Source organism: Acanthochromis polyacanthus, chromosome 16 (assembly GCF_021347895.1).
Source record: "Acanthochromis polyacanthus isolate Apoly-LR-REF ecotype Palm Island chromosome 16, KAUST_Apoly_ChrSc, whole genome shotgun sequence".
NCBI lineage: Eukaryota > Metazoa > Chordata > Actinopteri > Pomacentridae > Acanthochromis > Acanthochromis polyacanthus.
Genome location: NC_067128.1, coordinates 33,305,261 through 33,321,216, shown reverse-complemented (window position 1 = coordinate 33,321,216; position 15,956 = coordinate 33,305,261). Strand labels below are relative to the sequence as shown.

The 15,956-nt window shown below is 40.6% G+C and overlaps 1 protein-coding gene and 1 non-coding gene across 5 annotated transcripts in view; one reads left to right on the top strand and one right to left on the bottom strand.

The window, feature by feature from the left end:
- Positions 1 to 1,512: 1,512 nt before the first annotated feature.
- On the bottom strand, positions 1,513 to 1,584 carry trnae-cuc (transfer RNA glutamic acid (anticodon CUC)). Its single transcript has one exon. It is a non-coding gene; the product is annotated as a tRNA-Glu (tRNA).
- A 111-nt stretch (positions 1,585 to 1,695) lies between these two features.
- Positions 1,696 to 15,956, top strand: part of LOC110958944 (nuclear receptor coactivator 7) — a 28,087-nt gene continuing 13,826 nt past the window's right edge. The window contains exons 1-4 of one of the 4 annotated variants that reach the window (XM_051960813.1): positions 1,696 to 1,860; positions 2,785 to 2,942; positions 10,642 to 10,796; positions 14,946 to 15,016. In XM_051960813.1, the coding sequence (XP_051816773.1) occupies positions 2,905 to 2,942; positions 10,642 to 10,796; positions 14,946 to 15,016 (264 nt within the window). In that variant the 5' untranslated portion in view covers positions 1,696 to 1,860; positions 2,785 to 2,904. The other 3 variants (XM_051960816.1, XM_051960815.1, XM_051960814.1) reach the window with 3 other exon arrangements.

Below are 15,956 nucleotides of genomic sequence, written 5' to 3'. Positions count from 1 at the left end.
ATTTAAAGTTAAAAACAGGTAGCTTTGCGCACAAAATCAGGAAATGTGTAAAATTAAGGTTAATGGCACCTAGTGGACGGTTTTTAAAGCTATTTCTTTGATCTTTAAAGATGACAAATGGACAAAGCTGGTGTAAGTTACAATGTTCTGAGAGCACAAGCTGTTTAAATCTGCTGTATCTTTTGCCTTTAGCCTGATAACTGCCCTTCCTCCATTTCCAGACCAGTGCTATTTATTGTAAACTGTTGCCCCCTAGTGGTAGATTTGAAAAACTGCCCCGGAGGTAGTCAGGTGGTGGTAAAACCAAGTTTAAGCCTGTGTGTCTAATTCGGGTTTAAGAGCTCACATACATGGGTCTAGGTTTGAACAATTGAGAGAATTTCTTTTTAATTTAATGTCAGACCCTGCATCAGCATTAATTCATGGTAAATATGTTTATTTTTATGAAGAAAAACACAGAAGTACAATTCAAAACATAACTGTTTAGTCTCACAGCTATTCAGTACTACTTTCAAACATTTATTTTCCTCTGGATCAGTTTTTCTCATTTAATATGATCCCTGATGAGTCGGTTACATGACAAAGAAAGTTAAATATTTTAGGCGATGACATAAAAAAAATCTAATTCAAACTAGGCTGCAAATAAAACCCTTAAAAATCACATCTGCTTTAATAGGTATCCTAGGAACAGTTACAGTGTTCGAGAGACAAACATTAAAGACAATATCTTGTTTTTATTGAGGGTATATAAATACATTTCTAAACAAGATGCAGTTTTAGGCTGTTTTCTTTCTTGTTTGTTCTTTTTTTGACTAAAAACTAAAGATATACTCAGATATACTCTTTCATGGTGGAGATATTATTGAAATAATAAGTTTGTGATAAGGTGAGATTGTAAAAAAGTCAAGTCACCCTTAACAGCAACGTTAACACATGGGTCCCGGGATTCAGTGAGGGTCATCTCTACCCTTGTTTTGGCACATTTATACTCCTCCACCAGGCTTGAGACTGGTAGGGAGAGAGCTCCATTGCCATACAGGGCTATGCTGGTTAGGCATCTTGGTAGTCCGAGCCACTTCCTCACTTGGGCATTCACCAATCTTTCCAGTCGGGTGACATGAGATACAGTGACCTCATATGGTGACACAGTAGTGCAAAATGACAATTGCAAAGTGAGAATGCAGTGCAAAAAGCAAGAATATTGCTCTTACTGCAAATATATTGTCCAGGTGTAGTACTGTATGAAAACTCAGCAGTATTTTATCTGAGAATGGCTTTAGTATGGTTTTGACAGTGGGGAAGTTGTTTTTGAAAGCTACTAAAGAGATATAGAGATAAATATCATTACTTGTGTATGCATTTATTTTTAAGGGGGGTTCCAATATTTCTTTATTACATCAGAGCTCTGAAAATCTTTGTTGCTAAGGTGACAGTGACGCGCTGCGGTGCCCGCCACCAACCTGTGGCGTAGTTTCTGCTGTCAAGACTCACCAAGAACCGCACAAAAATTTGTTCCCTGACCGGGAATCGAACCCGGGCCGCGGCGGTGAGAGCGCCGAATCCTAACCACTAGACCACCAGGGAAGCTGAAAAATGGCATATACTAAGACAACTTGTATTCTACCATTATACTACTACTGTTATTTTTTTGTTAATAATTATGACAGTGCGGAATTTTATTGCCTTAAAAGCTAATCGGTAACCTAGCTAAACACGGCTAACGTAAGCTAACTTTGCCAGGAAATGACCAGCGGATCGACACGAGCAAATGTTTTTACAGCGCACATGACACCAGAGGGCGTTGTAAAGGGAGGAACCTTCATTTCCATGTTGCATTAGCTGCTTGAGGATGCACGCAAGGTATGTGGTCAGTCTTAGCTACCTGTTTTTATGTCAAATGCGGCTTTTATAGCCGTCGCTGCACGTCGCTAGCTCGCAGCGGCGTTAGCTCAGGTTGAATGAGCGGGAAAGCTTCGTTTGAAGAGCGCAAGTTTGCGGGTGAACCGAAGAATTACCATTCTTACCATCACCACCAGGTTGCTATTGTCTCGTAAACAAAAAGGAGCTAGCTAGCACCGTTAGCACCAGCTGTGTGGTCAGCTGGGGGAGCCCGGACCGTGTACGCTGTGGACGTGTTTGCTTTTAACTGGAGGCAGCTCACATTAGCACAGCTGGATGTGTTTGTTTGTTATTGCTGCACCGTGTGGAGAGGCTGGCCGGTGGACGCTTCACGGAGGAGTTCCCACTGAGCAAGCTACTATCTGATAATTTAGCTAACGTTACCTCAGATTCAGCTGCTCCTCTGTGGTTATTCATTTACCTGTTATATAACATTTACGGGCTACACGTGGATGAAGTGCAGTTGCCTAATTTCTGTCGTTTAACGTGTGTGGTGTGTGTGCAGTCGTTGTTTATACTTAATCCTCCAGCTAGCTTAGTATCCTAGTGCTGCCATGATGGCATGAGTGTTTACTTGAAGTGGATCCCCCAAACTGACACAGCTAATAATAAACACACCGCTGTGATTACTACATTATATAACAAAACGCATGTTAACCGTGCTAACGTTAACTAGGAACAGATGTGTCTTTGCTCCGTGGCTGAGTGATGCATTTTCCACCCTTTTGGTTTGCCTTTGTCAGCTGATTGACCTAGCATGCTTATTGCAGGATGCTTTCATCGCCCTCCACTTAAGCTGATGGGGCTTCACCAGCAGTTATTGGGCTGAACGAGGAGAGGCACCCTGTGGGCTTCGCTAATCCGCCTGCTTTTTTACCTCTGCAGGACAAGAGAGAAGTGGGAGAGCGCAGTGTGAGAGCCAGTCATCCCAGAGCTGTGGATGTGAGAGGGTTGGATGTTTGTATGGATGCACTTACATGCATGCTGGTTTAGGATCCTGGCCTGATGGAAAAGAGAGACAGGAAGCCGGGATATTTTGCCAGGTAAGGGCCTCTGTTTTTGTTTTACCTGCACCACAATGTGTATCATTTGCAAGTAATTTTTGTGCTTTTCATGCAGCAAAACTGTTTGTTTGCAATATGTATCATTTGCAAGTAATTTTGGGGTACTTTTCATGCAGCAAAACTGTTTATTTGCCACGATATTTGCCTTCATTTATTGTTATTCACCAGTTTTTGTGCCTCTGATCAATTGTCCATGCAACGCGACTAGGGCTGCAAAAATGGTTTGTTTTTATTGTCGATATGGCATCCTAAATGTTTTGTCCTCAAAAGATGTTCATTTGCATTAGGAGTAAGATGCTAGATCCAGAGAATTTAGACTATTTTTCTTGTAAAAACATACTCAAATCTGTTAATTAATTATCAAACTGTTTGCAAATTGATTTCATTTTTGACAACAAACCAATTTATCAACTGATTGTAGAACAAAAGTGCAGATAATATATAAGAAGTTGGACTGAAAGACACCACAACATCTACATTTTTAATGCTCCATGAATAGAATGCAAAGATTTATGCACAACATGCATCAGAGAAGATGCTGAACAACCTCTGTACGGTATTGATTTGTCAGCTGCACAAGAATCCAGTCAGCTTACACCCAGTTTTATTCAGATTACTCCCTAAAGTATTCTTGTCATATTTTATGACATCATTAGTTGTTGAAGTTCAGTGACTGGTCAGTTTTAAAGTCTGACATCCTCCCCAAATAGATGTCATAATATGTTTTTTGCAAGCGATTCTTTTTGATTTTTATGACATTTCTTCTCTCCTTGTCGCATGCTGGTGTGTAAAGTCCAAAATCTTCACATGAACAGGTTTTATTTAGATGACGGTGTGCGGTTTTTCCATTGCACTGCACGTGAATTTGTGACTTGTCCTTCTGATGATAAGGTGCTTTTATTAATCACATATCCCCTACCTGTCTCTGAGCTGCACCCACCTTACATAATCCCAGTCATGCGTCAGAGTTCCTGCAGGCATTCGGTCAGCTGGGATGACTTCAGAATTGGATTTTGGAGGCATTGTGAAACATGATCTCGGGACATGTGTGGGAAGAGGCTTATCGCAGTCACGGTGCGTAGACTGACCAGAAATTGGCAGATTATCAACGAGTGGCGGTTTTGTGACGTCTGCGCAGGTGAGGTGTGTCATCGGACCGCACGATGGACTGATTAAAGTGGATAAACAAGATTTAATGGTGTGTTCCTGTGTTCGGTAGCTGGAATGTGTTTAAAAAGCCTTCAGCCACTCTTAATTTTTTCCTTCAGCTTGATTTATCCTGTCCTCATCTGACCTGCGATGCACAAATCATAGACTGAGGAACATAACCCGTTGTCTTATTCTGAAAAAATAAGTAAACTGTTGCAGAAATCTACATTCAAATGCACCCCAAAAGCAAATGATTCTTTCAGATTAGCAGTAGCTGTACGGTTAACATCAGGGTTAAGTGTGGTCTGGTCATGTAATATGAGGTAATGCAGATTAGCCCGCTGATTCTTTCTAATCATGTCTCGGGTTACTTGTTCTTACTGCACTGTCATCCCGGTGCTAGACTGCCATTTGTCTTGTGCGTGTTTTTGTCATTTTGATTCGTTTACGTAGCGAATATTATATTATGAAGACGAAGGACCTTCTACCGGCGTCACAGCACAGTCAGCCTCTAATTATTAAGTGCATTCGATCCTAATTGGATGGAGGCTTTGACCTGGTTTAGAGGTTGTGTTCTCCTAAAGGCACCGTGCAAACATGAGCAAAATACATCCATCCATTATCTATACACCGCTTAATCCTCATTAGGGTTATGGTGGGGGGCGTAGGCAGGGTACACCTGTACAGGTCACCAGTCTACCACAGGGCTGCATATAGAGACAAACGATCACATTCACACCTACGGGCAATTTAGAGTTACCAATTAACCTCAGCATGTTTTTGGACTGTGGGAGGAAGATGGAGAAAACCCACACATGCACGGGGAGAACATGTAAACTCCATGCAGAAAGATCCCGGGAGTGCTAACCACCAATCCACTAAGCAGCCCGAGCAAAATACAGTCACGACCGAAACGCAGTTTTTGTAGTTTTGCATCTGTACACCGCCGCATTTGATTTGAAGTGAAGCAATGAAGACGCTGCAGTCTGGTCTGAAGCGTTCACTTTCAGCATTCTTGTAAGGAGGTAAACAAAAATATTACACTACATATTTAGAAATGATATGCATTTTTTTTAAACATAGATCCTCCATTTTCACAGGCTCCAAAGTAATTGTGCAAACTGACATGTTTATAAATATACAGATTCTTTTTAATACTCGGATGAAAATCCTTTCCAGTCAGTGACAGCTTGGGGTCTGGAAGCCGTAAACATCGCCATATGCCAAGTTTCCTCCCTTGAGATGCTTTAGCGGGGCTTTACTGCAGCTGCCTTCAGTCGCTGTTTGTTTGTGGGTCCGTCTGCATTCAGTTCATCTTCAGTACGTGGAAAGTCAGGTGGCTGACTTAGCCGTTTAGGAACAGTCCATTTCTTTGCCTTCAGAATCTCCTATGTGTGTTTTGGGCCGTTATCCGTCTACGCTGTCTGTTCTGGAGACTGAATCTGTTATATCATTAATATCAATAAACATCAGCTCCTTTGGCAGTCGTACATGTCCATGCCATAACACTTTTTTCACAGCGTTTGACAGATGATGTGGTCTGGTTTCCATCACGAGCCCTTCCTTTAATTCTCCTTTTCTTGTCGTTATTCTAGTACCAGTTAATCTGAGATTCATCTGTCTGAAGAATACTGTTCCAGACCTTGGCCTTTCTGTTTACTGAGTGTTACCAGTTGTTTACATCTTGAAGTAAACCATCTGCATTTCAGCGCACGAATGCATCTTTAATCGTAGACTTTGGCAATAATACCTCCTTTAGGGTGTTGTTGACTTGGCTAGCTGTTTTTCTTCAACAAGGAAAGAATTCTGCAATCATCCACTTTAATTTTCTGTTGTGGTCTTCCAGACTTGTTGGTGTTGTCGAGCTCACCAGTGCATTCCCTCTTCTTGTACCCTAATTGTTGATTGAAGCTTCTGATAGGTCTTGTTTTTTAGCCTGACGATTGCTTCCTTTAGTTGCATCGAAACTTCTACCAAATGCAAATTCAAGACTCAGAATCAACTCCAAACCTTACATCTCCTTAATTTGCCGTGAATTAGTGACCAAACCCGTCTACCTGATTGTTTCATTTCAAACCTAGAGAGGGGTGGTGCACAAAAACCATGTAGAAACCGTCTAAATACTTGTGAATCCGACTGCCCAGTAACCATGTTGGGCTTGTTTGGAGAGAGAGTTGACATGTCAGGAACAGAAATGAGCGTCATAGTCCTGCACAGCTGCTACCGTAATGAGGATCCCCAGCTGCTCGCTCTGTTTGCCGCCTGGTTTCCTCACTAAAAGATCAAAGGTCATTGTGAGGTACGCAGACACAGCGCCAGGAAAACATTCAACCTGCCATGAACTTTTGACGTTTTTTTTTTTTGTGTTCGTTTTGACACTCATCAATAGGAAAATGAAGTTTCCAAGTGAAAACAAGTCTCAAAAAACTGACCCGAGTCAAGTAGAAATGTTAATTACAGTTAATACGATGAACAGACAGGTGACAAATTAAAGGAAGCAACAACATAAACACCACATGTTGATAGAACAGCTTCTTCTCCAAGTCTCTAGATTTTTACTGGAGAGCTGAACATTGTGACGGCCTTAGCGTATGATTCACACCTTTTTTACAGTCATCAAGCCACTCAGTGACCGTTCATGCTACCAAAGGGTGAAGTTGATCACGCTGAACAACTTTGTATTGATTTGCAGTAACTGTTCACTCTAAAGCAGGAGAATCTACATGCGGCCCACGGGCCAAAACCGGCCCTCCAGAGTGTCCAATCCGACCTGCTTTATAAAGTGTAAAAATTACAGAGAAGATATTAACTGCAAATATTAAATTTGTAAAACTATAAATTTAAGATAATTTCTTTGCCATGATAAGTTGTTTTGACCATAACGTAAAACACTAGATTGCTCATTGTTCTTTTGTCATTTTGTGTCTCATTTTTGTAAAATTTTCTCTTGTTTTTGTTGTTTTTTTTGTGTGACTTTTGTCGTTTGTCGTTTTGCGTTTCCTTTTTGTCTCACTTGTGCTTTTTTTTCTTATTTTTCTCATTTTGTGTTTTGCTTTTTCATTGTTTTGTACATTGTTTTTGTTGGTTTGTGTTTCTCTTGTTTTTTTTGCTATTTTTGTTGTTTTGTTCGTCTTTTGTAATTTTTTGTCTCATTTATGTCCATTTTTTGTCACTTTGAAATATTTTTGTCAAATTTTTGTCTCTATTTGTTTTGTTTCATGTCATTTGTGTCATTTTTGTCATTTTGTGTCTCATTTTTGTAATATTTTGTCTTGTTTTTGTCAGGCTTTTGTCATTTTGATCATAAAGTAAAACACTGTATTGTTCAGTTCCAGATAGCTGTGACTAAATGTTTTGTGTCTTTGTAGGCACTCTGATCTGGAATTTGTAATGTGTAAATGATAAACTGAGGCATAATGTTGTTGAAATTGAATTCATTTTTCTTAATACATTTCAAGTTGTTCATAATGTTTTGTGAAAAGATAATTCCGTAAATGTGACCATTTACAGAAAATACCTTTTTGCACTAATATAAACATTTGAATTCTCATTATTTATAGATTATTATGCTCTGATTTTACTGGTCACTTGAGTTTGACACCCCTGCGATAAGGGGAAAAGTTGTGCCTACAAAATGCCCTCCACAGCACAACACAGTTATCAAATCCTTCCCTTTAGTGGTCAACCACTGAGGCCTGAACTGTTTACTTGGCGTATGTCACACCTGCACTCTCTCACTTATATGATACGATCATTTTTGCCTCGCTGAAATTTTAAATGTGCATTCGTCTCTTCATAATGACAGGTTTATGCACTGCTGCCCCACTATTACATCCCTTATTACGTAATTGTTGACCAACTGTCGATTGCGACCTGAGTTGACATTCCAGGTCACCTGAGGTAGAGTTGCTCTTCTGTTCCTCCTAAATTGGTGCACTAATGCACGAGCATCAAATGTGCCTCATCAACTGCAATTTCCAACACTGTTTACTCGTATCTTGCCCATAAGTCTGACAGCAGATGTTACTTAAAACACCGGCTGGGTGAGGAGTCCTTGTGACTGAACCTCCTGCCCTCAGTGCCGCAACAATAAATCCTGCATTTGTTGTTGTGTTCTTTATGATTCTAAATATATTTCTGGATGTCACAAAATATATTACCCTGAGATCATGTGATGATTTAGGTCAAACTTATAAAAGGTTTGACTCTTGGTTTGCCAGTTTCCTGCATGTGAAGAGGCAAGGAAACAAGGTCGCTGAAAATTGAAAGCACCTGAATGCACAAACATGAAGTGCAATCACACCAGGTACACGTGAAAAAACATGGTAACGGCTGTAAATTTCCCCAGAGCAGTCTGCACATAAACACCAGTGACTGACGCAAACAAGAGGCTCATGCTCACTCTGAAGGACAATCCCTCATCTGAGACACTGAAGTGTAATTTCTGCTTTGGTGAACTCCTGCGGCTGTTATTTTCCCATCGTTTCAGTTTGGCTTTTTATTCACATGTTTTGTGGCCAATATAAATAATATTGATTTGTATATTTGATTGTTTTTATGTTTTAAAATGTTGCCATCTGTCAGTTTCATTAGTCATCTTTCATTTGTGTAGTCAAGTTGTGTTTTAGCAGTTTATTTTGAATTGATTGTGCCTTTTAATCTTTTTTTCTTCTGATCCTCCTTTCATTTCTCTTGTGCATTTCTGTGTTTACAGTACATTCTTTCCCAGGAAAGCGAGTAGTAAAATACAAAAACAATGTCTTAACAACTGCAGTATTTATGTTGTGGAGTGCTCAAGTCAAAGTCAAGACACGAGTCCGCTGAGAAATCTGTGGCCCAACTTGAATAAGTCTGTTAGCTCACATTTGTCCAGCAGCCAGATGAAGCTTGAGCAGTTTTGAAGTATTATTACTGCCATGGGTGTCTGTTATTTATGTAATCAGTTATTTTGTGTACAAGTGGGGATTGTCCTAAATACCGCACCGTAATCATCCTGTAGATTCCTGTAAATGTCTACCAGGTATGTTTTTTTTCGTTAGCTGCATCTGTCGTTAGCGCTGGGATAGCACCGTTAAGCCAGGCCAAGTGAACTCACTTTATTTCATTTGTAATTTGACCTTCTCTCTGGGAATGGATGCACCGTGAACAAGCTGAAAGGTTAGGTAGTAGATGATGAGATGAAGGGGCAACGGCGGTCGGGAGATCTCAGAAATGCCCCTGAGTGAAACAGATGGTGTTGTTGAGAATGCAGATTCTTGACTTCCTTACCAGATGTCTGCTGCATCTTTTTAAAGCAGGAGAGCAAGCTGAGACTATGGGAGAGGCCTGAGCTGTCCGTCTGCAGGCTTATCGACCCGATCTTTCCTCTCCATTAAAGCACTTGAACACTTAGGGCGCTCCATTTGCGTTGTTCTTTTATTCTGCCCTTTGCACGGTGCTGCACTGGACCACATTAGTCCTGAAAGCATTCGATAAATCCGTTTGCTGTTTTCTTAACACGCCCATATCCTCTGTTAAGGGCTCAGGGAATGTGCATTATCCCAAAGTGCAGCACTAACCTGTTGTTCCACTGCAATGCACTGCAGTGTGTCGTGTCCCCCTTAAATGAACCCCGGCAGGGTCTGGAGGCGGCATTGCATCACTCCTTTACCCATCAATGATTAAACAGGGAGAAAGGACAGTCTGAGGAGACAATGGAGCTGATGCAGCACAGAAAAGATGAGAAATTTGACCCTGATTTTGAGAAATTAAAGTGGCACCCTGTACAGAAGGAACTTACAGCTGAAGTCTGGTGCACTTTATAGAATAAGTATGTACTGTCTGGTGATGACAGATGATTACATGAATTGGGAACAATACCGTTGTTCTGTTGTATTATCCAGGACTCCTAAGATCAGAAGTAGAGATTCTGAATGTCAAACTAAAACTTTCATTGCACAGTGTTGTAGATGGTTTAACTGTGTGTGCAAATAACATCCATCCATCATCTATCTACCGCTTAATCCTCATTAGTGTCACGGGAGGCTGTAGTCTATCCCCGCTGACTTAGGGTGAAGGCAGGAGACACCTGGACAGGTCACCAGTCTATCACAGGACTACATATAGAGACAAGCAATCTCACACACATTCACACCTATGGACAATTTAGAATCACCAATTAACCTCAGCATGTTGTTGGGCTGTGGGAGGAAGCTGGAGAACCCAGAAAAAACCCACACATGCACAGGGAGAACAAACTCCATGCAGAAAAGATCCTGGGAAGGCAGAGACGTGAACCAGGAAACTTCTAGCTGCAAGGCGACAGTGCTAGCCACAACTAAACAAAAAAACTTAATTTCTGTAGTGCCTTTCAAATCCAGAGTTACAAGGTGCAACAGTGAAATATTAGAAAAGAGCAACACATGTGCATACACACTGTCAGAGAGAGTTCTCATGGGATAAGTTCTAACAAAACACCTCAAACACCTGGTTTTCTTTCTCCTACTTAACACAAGGATGTAAACAAGTCGTTTTCCTCTCATCCCATCAGGCTGAAAAGGCGCAGACAGCTCAAGCAGAGCCAATCGGAGAAGGCTGTGAATGAGCAGAACCCGGCAATTATCTTCTGTCCAGACTTCCCGAAAGACAATGATCCAAAGAAGACAGACCTGCAGAGAGTAACGGCAAAGTCGCCTGCAGGTTTAAGTAAGACGCTCACACATTTGTTTCTTTGAATAAAAACAAAAACGACTGAATATGTTGGAACTTACTTTGAATTTCCTAATTGTTTTTTTGTTTGTTTGTTTGTTTTATTGTCATTGTTTAACTCCATGGAAGGGGTGTCAACACTTTGAGATTAATGCATATTTTAGTCTTGCAGCCAAATATTTTATTATTTAGTGCATGTGTGTGACCATCACCAGCCCTGAAAGCTAAGCTGACACTCTTTATTACATTTCCCTGTTAAGAGACTGGGAGGGCAGTGCTACACCTCAGTGGTGATGTGAGGGGAAACAAAGGGTGGACAGGACGAGAGAGGACGGACAGGGACAGGGACTAGCAAGCGGTGCTATTACATCTGAAGAATATCAGGTGTTGTGTTATTCCCGACTCTTAATTACCCATCAATAAGACAAACAAACAAACACACACAAAAACAGACCAAACAAACAAAAAAAATAAATGAATATATAACCAGACAGTACTGAACACCATAGTTGTGGGTGTCATGTCAGTATAGAGTGGAATAGGCCAGAAGAAGATACTAGAGAAAAGGAGAGAGGGTTTAGTGTGAGATTAGACTCTGGAGAGAGTCTCAGCACATTCCGGCGGGTCCCATCACTGCTCAACAGCGGAACTCGACAGGAGCTGGTGGGACCTGAGCAAACATGCACATGCAAGTGTGAAGGACCCCGAAGCCCAGAACAGCCATCACAGCAATGCAGGGCCAAGCCGACAGGGCACCCCCCCACCCCCAGGCCGCAGGAGCCACGGGGTGGCACCCCCAGAGAGCAACCTGGGCCACCGTGTACCACACGGACCCCGAACACAAGAGGGAGCAGCTACCTTCACCCCCAGCACGCCAGAACAGACCCAGGGCAAGAGGACCCACCCGTCACCCAAGCCCCAACCCCGCCTGCACCCGGACAATTTCATGTTTACTATGAAAACTCACACTTTTATTACCTACTATACATGAATTGAAGTTGCTCTATATTAGTTAAGGTTGCTCTAGAATGAGTTCTAAAATAACTGCTCAAGGGTTTTCTAATCATCAATGAGCCTTTCAGCACCATTAGCTAACACAATGTAGCATTAGAACACAGGAGTGATGGTTGCTGGAAATGTTCCTCTGTACCCCTATGGAGATATTCCATTAAAAACCAGGCATTTCCAACTAGAATAGTCATTTACCACATTAACTATGCCTACACTGGATTTCTGATTCATTTAATGTTATCTTCATTGAAAAAAAACTGTTTTTCTTTCAAAAATGAGGACATTTCTATGTGACCCCAAACCTTTGAACCGAAGTGTACGTTTAAATAGTATAAATACTGCGTTCATTTATACAGTATTTAAACTATTGGATTATTGTTTTGTGTTCGAAACAACACGACACAGAGACTCTTCTAATCTTGCTTTCCTCAGTAACATTCATCCTCTCGCTGACCCCTTTTCATGTATAAACTTGCACCACCATAGTTACCGTCTTGCGTCATAAAGTGAATGTGAAAGACGATGAGCCAGATTTATTAGGGTGTTAAACAAACAGTAAATCATTAGCTGGAACCATAAATCTTACATGTAGTTTTTAAAGTTGCTGCTCATTCATCAGTCCATTCATCATAATTAAGACAGAGACTAGTAAATGCAAATAGGATTTATTTTAGTGTAATGGTGCCATTTGAAGCAGCTTTCCCACCTAATCAAAGAGAAATCTAACACTAGAAGAATTAGAATTAAATATAGAATTAAATCATATTCCTGCTATTCCAGCAACTTATTTAATAGACTGTGGGATTGTTGCCTCGGTAACCTCTTGTTTTTAGAGAACAAGCTGCGTTATTTAACAGTTGGTACAATTTAAAAACTGTTCCTCTGCTCTATCAATGGACGGGATTCTTCTCTAGCGGAGGAGCAACACAAAGTTCCTCTGTGTTGGGAATCCTCTGTGTTGAAGCGAGCTCAGCACTTTCAAACAGGAAGTTGCATAACCTTTATCCTGTACTGTTTTACACTTGATGGTGACATTTAGGGCTTTGTCTTCTCAACGCTTGGGAGTACTAAGATGACCTGCTGGTCTTAAATTATAATGTAAACACTGCATGCTTGAGCATTACATACTACTGCATCTCAAACAGTTAGAATATTGTGGAAAAGTTGTGTTTTTTTTTTGTAACTTTCGTGTATTCCATATTTGTTGTATGTGCAGTTAAATATTTTAAGCGCTTTTTGTTTCATTTTTGATGATTATGGCTTGAAAATCTGAAATCCGTCATCTCAAATTAGTGGAATATTTTTTGGGGATCTTATACAGTTGATTTGACTCTATGGGTGAATAAAGGCTTGTAACAGAAAATGGCTGAAACAGTCCAGTACAGGAGGTCCTCGATTTATGACGTCCTCGACCTACAGCGTTTTCTTGTTAAGTCAGAACTGGCTGTGTGGATCTAGTTAGCAGCGGAGCAGACGAATACGTATTTACATGCCGCTATAAGACAACTTTGTTTACATTCTCTGGTTGTATGCCACCTTGGCTTGTGCTACATTCCCTAACTTTTTGCCCTTCATTATGGCTCCCAAGTTAGACTCTTCTGATGGCAAAGAACATGGTGATGGTAAAAGCTGTAGCTATCCAATGAGTTAAACTCGTGCTTGCAAAATGAATCTTGAGTTGTAGCAAACTGGACTTCTTTACTGTTGCTCTTGATACACATTACAGAGTGAAAACTGCAACAAAAACAGAATAAAACAACATAAATGCACGTAAATAAATCCTTTTAACTTAACCAGGAAGTCCAAAAATTAAGTGAATTGCTTACGACGTTACCTCTGTGGCGTTTATAGAGAGCCGTGCATCAAGTAAAGCTAAATGTCAAAATAGCGGAGAGGAAATGACAACTGTTAACAGACAACTTCCAAGATAAAGGTTTTTTCAAAATAAAAGTACATCGATAATTATGCTTTAAGAGCAACACACCATGGAAGTGAAATTAGATTTAATAAAATGTTTGGAACAGGACCAAACACAGACGGACATCAGTATTATTAGATCAAGTTATTAAAACAGTGCAACATATTCTATTTTTTTCTTGTAAAATGACTCAACATGAATGAAAGCCGTTGGTATTCGTGACTTTTATGAAGAACTGATCAATGTTGTGCTGCACGTAGCGGCTTTGTTTACATTTTTTCTGGAGTTCAATCTGTAGGAACGGAACTTCAACGTAAGTCGAGGATATCCTGTAACGGCAATTTAAAATTCTGCTAAATTGTATGTTCTACTATTAGTTATACTCACACAAATCACTAGAAGAATTATATAACGCGCAATATAGTCAACTCAAAGTGATGTACAGCTTAAACCAGCACAACTTCTGCATCCTGCCACCAAACGCAGCGTACTGACGGTGATAATAGACTCCTGTCAGAAGTGCAGTGGGTCAACCAGCTGTACAAACTCTAAAGTAACGAGCTGCAAATGATAACAGTGTGGTCTTCCTTCTACACGAGCTGCAAATGTGATGTTTTGCAGGTTAAAAAACAACAGTTCTCCCAGTTATATGTGCTTTCAGCTGGATGGCCACATCCTGCGCAGTGTGTTATCCGTCAAAGTGAATCAGGTACAGTGTTCAGGAAAGTGACAGCGGTTTGGTGTTTGATGCTCAGCGCAGTAAAGAGCAGACACAGCTGGAGTCTGGATGTCTGATGCTTAGTCATCCGCTGTGTTTCCATGGAGGGCAGCAGCGTAATGAGGCATCAGGGAGTGGTGCTCTAATAGCCACTGTGTTCCTGGCAAGAAGAAAATGCTGACTGTGGGCCTCGTCTACTACAAGGATCAGATTGTGTGTATTTAGAATAAGTGCTTCGGCATGTGCAGTGTTTTGAGGCTGCATAATGATAGGGAGCAAACTGGTGGTACTGAATCACAACGAGAGTAAACAGGATATTTAGAAGGTCCTCTTTGTTGGGGAATTTCTTTGTACTGAACTCACTGGGTGGTGTTTTCATGTCTCGCTTTATGAGACGGACAGAATTAAACCATTTTAAAGAATAGCTTTGATTTGTTTTTCCTTGAAGAAATTTTGCAGCTGTCCTCAAAATGAAGTTTTTTTTCTGTTTCTTTCACAGATGATGGCTGTAAAAGTAACAATCAGGCAAAGATGGAGAAGAAGAGGCCGCCAGGGACGGAGGAGTTCATCGTGAGTAGACTGATGACATCTATACAGAGCACAGACTGGTGATTCAAGAAAAGAAGAAACTGTGTGTTAGAAGTAGCTACTGTGAAATAGGCCACTTTTTGACTGGAAGTAGAACATGTTAGGATCCTTCCGATACTGAAAAGGCTGAAAAAATTAGTTCAGATGCTTATAGAAGATTGATTTTATAATTATGGGCCTGCTAACTTTCAGCAAGTTGCAGGTTGGGTTGAATTAAAGTGTAGGAAAATGAAGTACAAACTAGATTTATTTATTTTTAATATGTCTGTATGTGCAGTCAGACGGTCAGCTGGTATCAGTCATGTCTGGTTTGCTGAACAGAAATTGATGCCATGTTTGTAATTCCATACGGTGAAAGAGAGAGAGTAATTTAGAAGGTTGCAAACGCAAATGTGGCACTGAACCGTCCAGCTGTAACTCCTTCTAGTCTCCCAAAACTCCAGGACTCCTCCCGTCTAAAATGATCCCTGCATAAAACCAAATATTCCACTATATGCAGTAGTGAAGTGATTTCACCTGCGCAAGCCCACCCAGATGAAGGCCAACTGCATAGTTAGAAAAAATTTGGACTCAAGTGAGAATTTGTGCTGCACAAACACAATAACTCAACAACATGTTGAAAAATTATGAAATGCCGACTCTTGCTCAGAGCACTGAGGAAGAAATGACTTCCTTATATGATGAAATGGAACACACTGCGGAGAAAGAAGTGTTTTAAAAAAAAAAAAATTTAGCCTTTTTCTGTCATGGAACGTATTAAATTCTGCATTAACTTTTCAAGCGATTACTTACAGATAATTTAAGTGTAGATTTAGTGGCGTTATTAACAGAAAGCTTGCAGATTCTGTATGTAATGTCCATTTAAAAAAGGGCTGTCAAACATGTAAAGTGTAAAAAATACAGAGAAGACATTAAGTGCAAA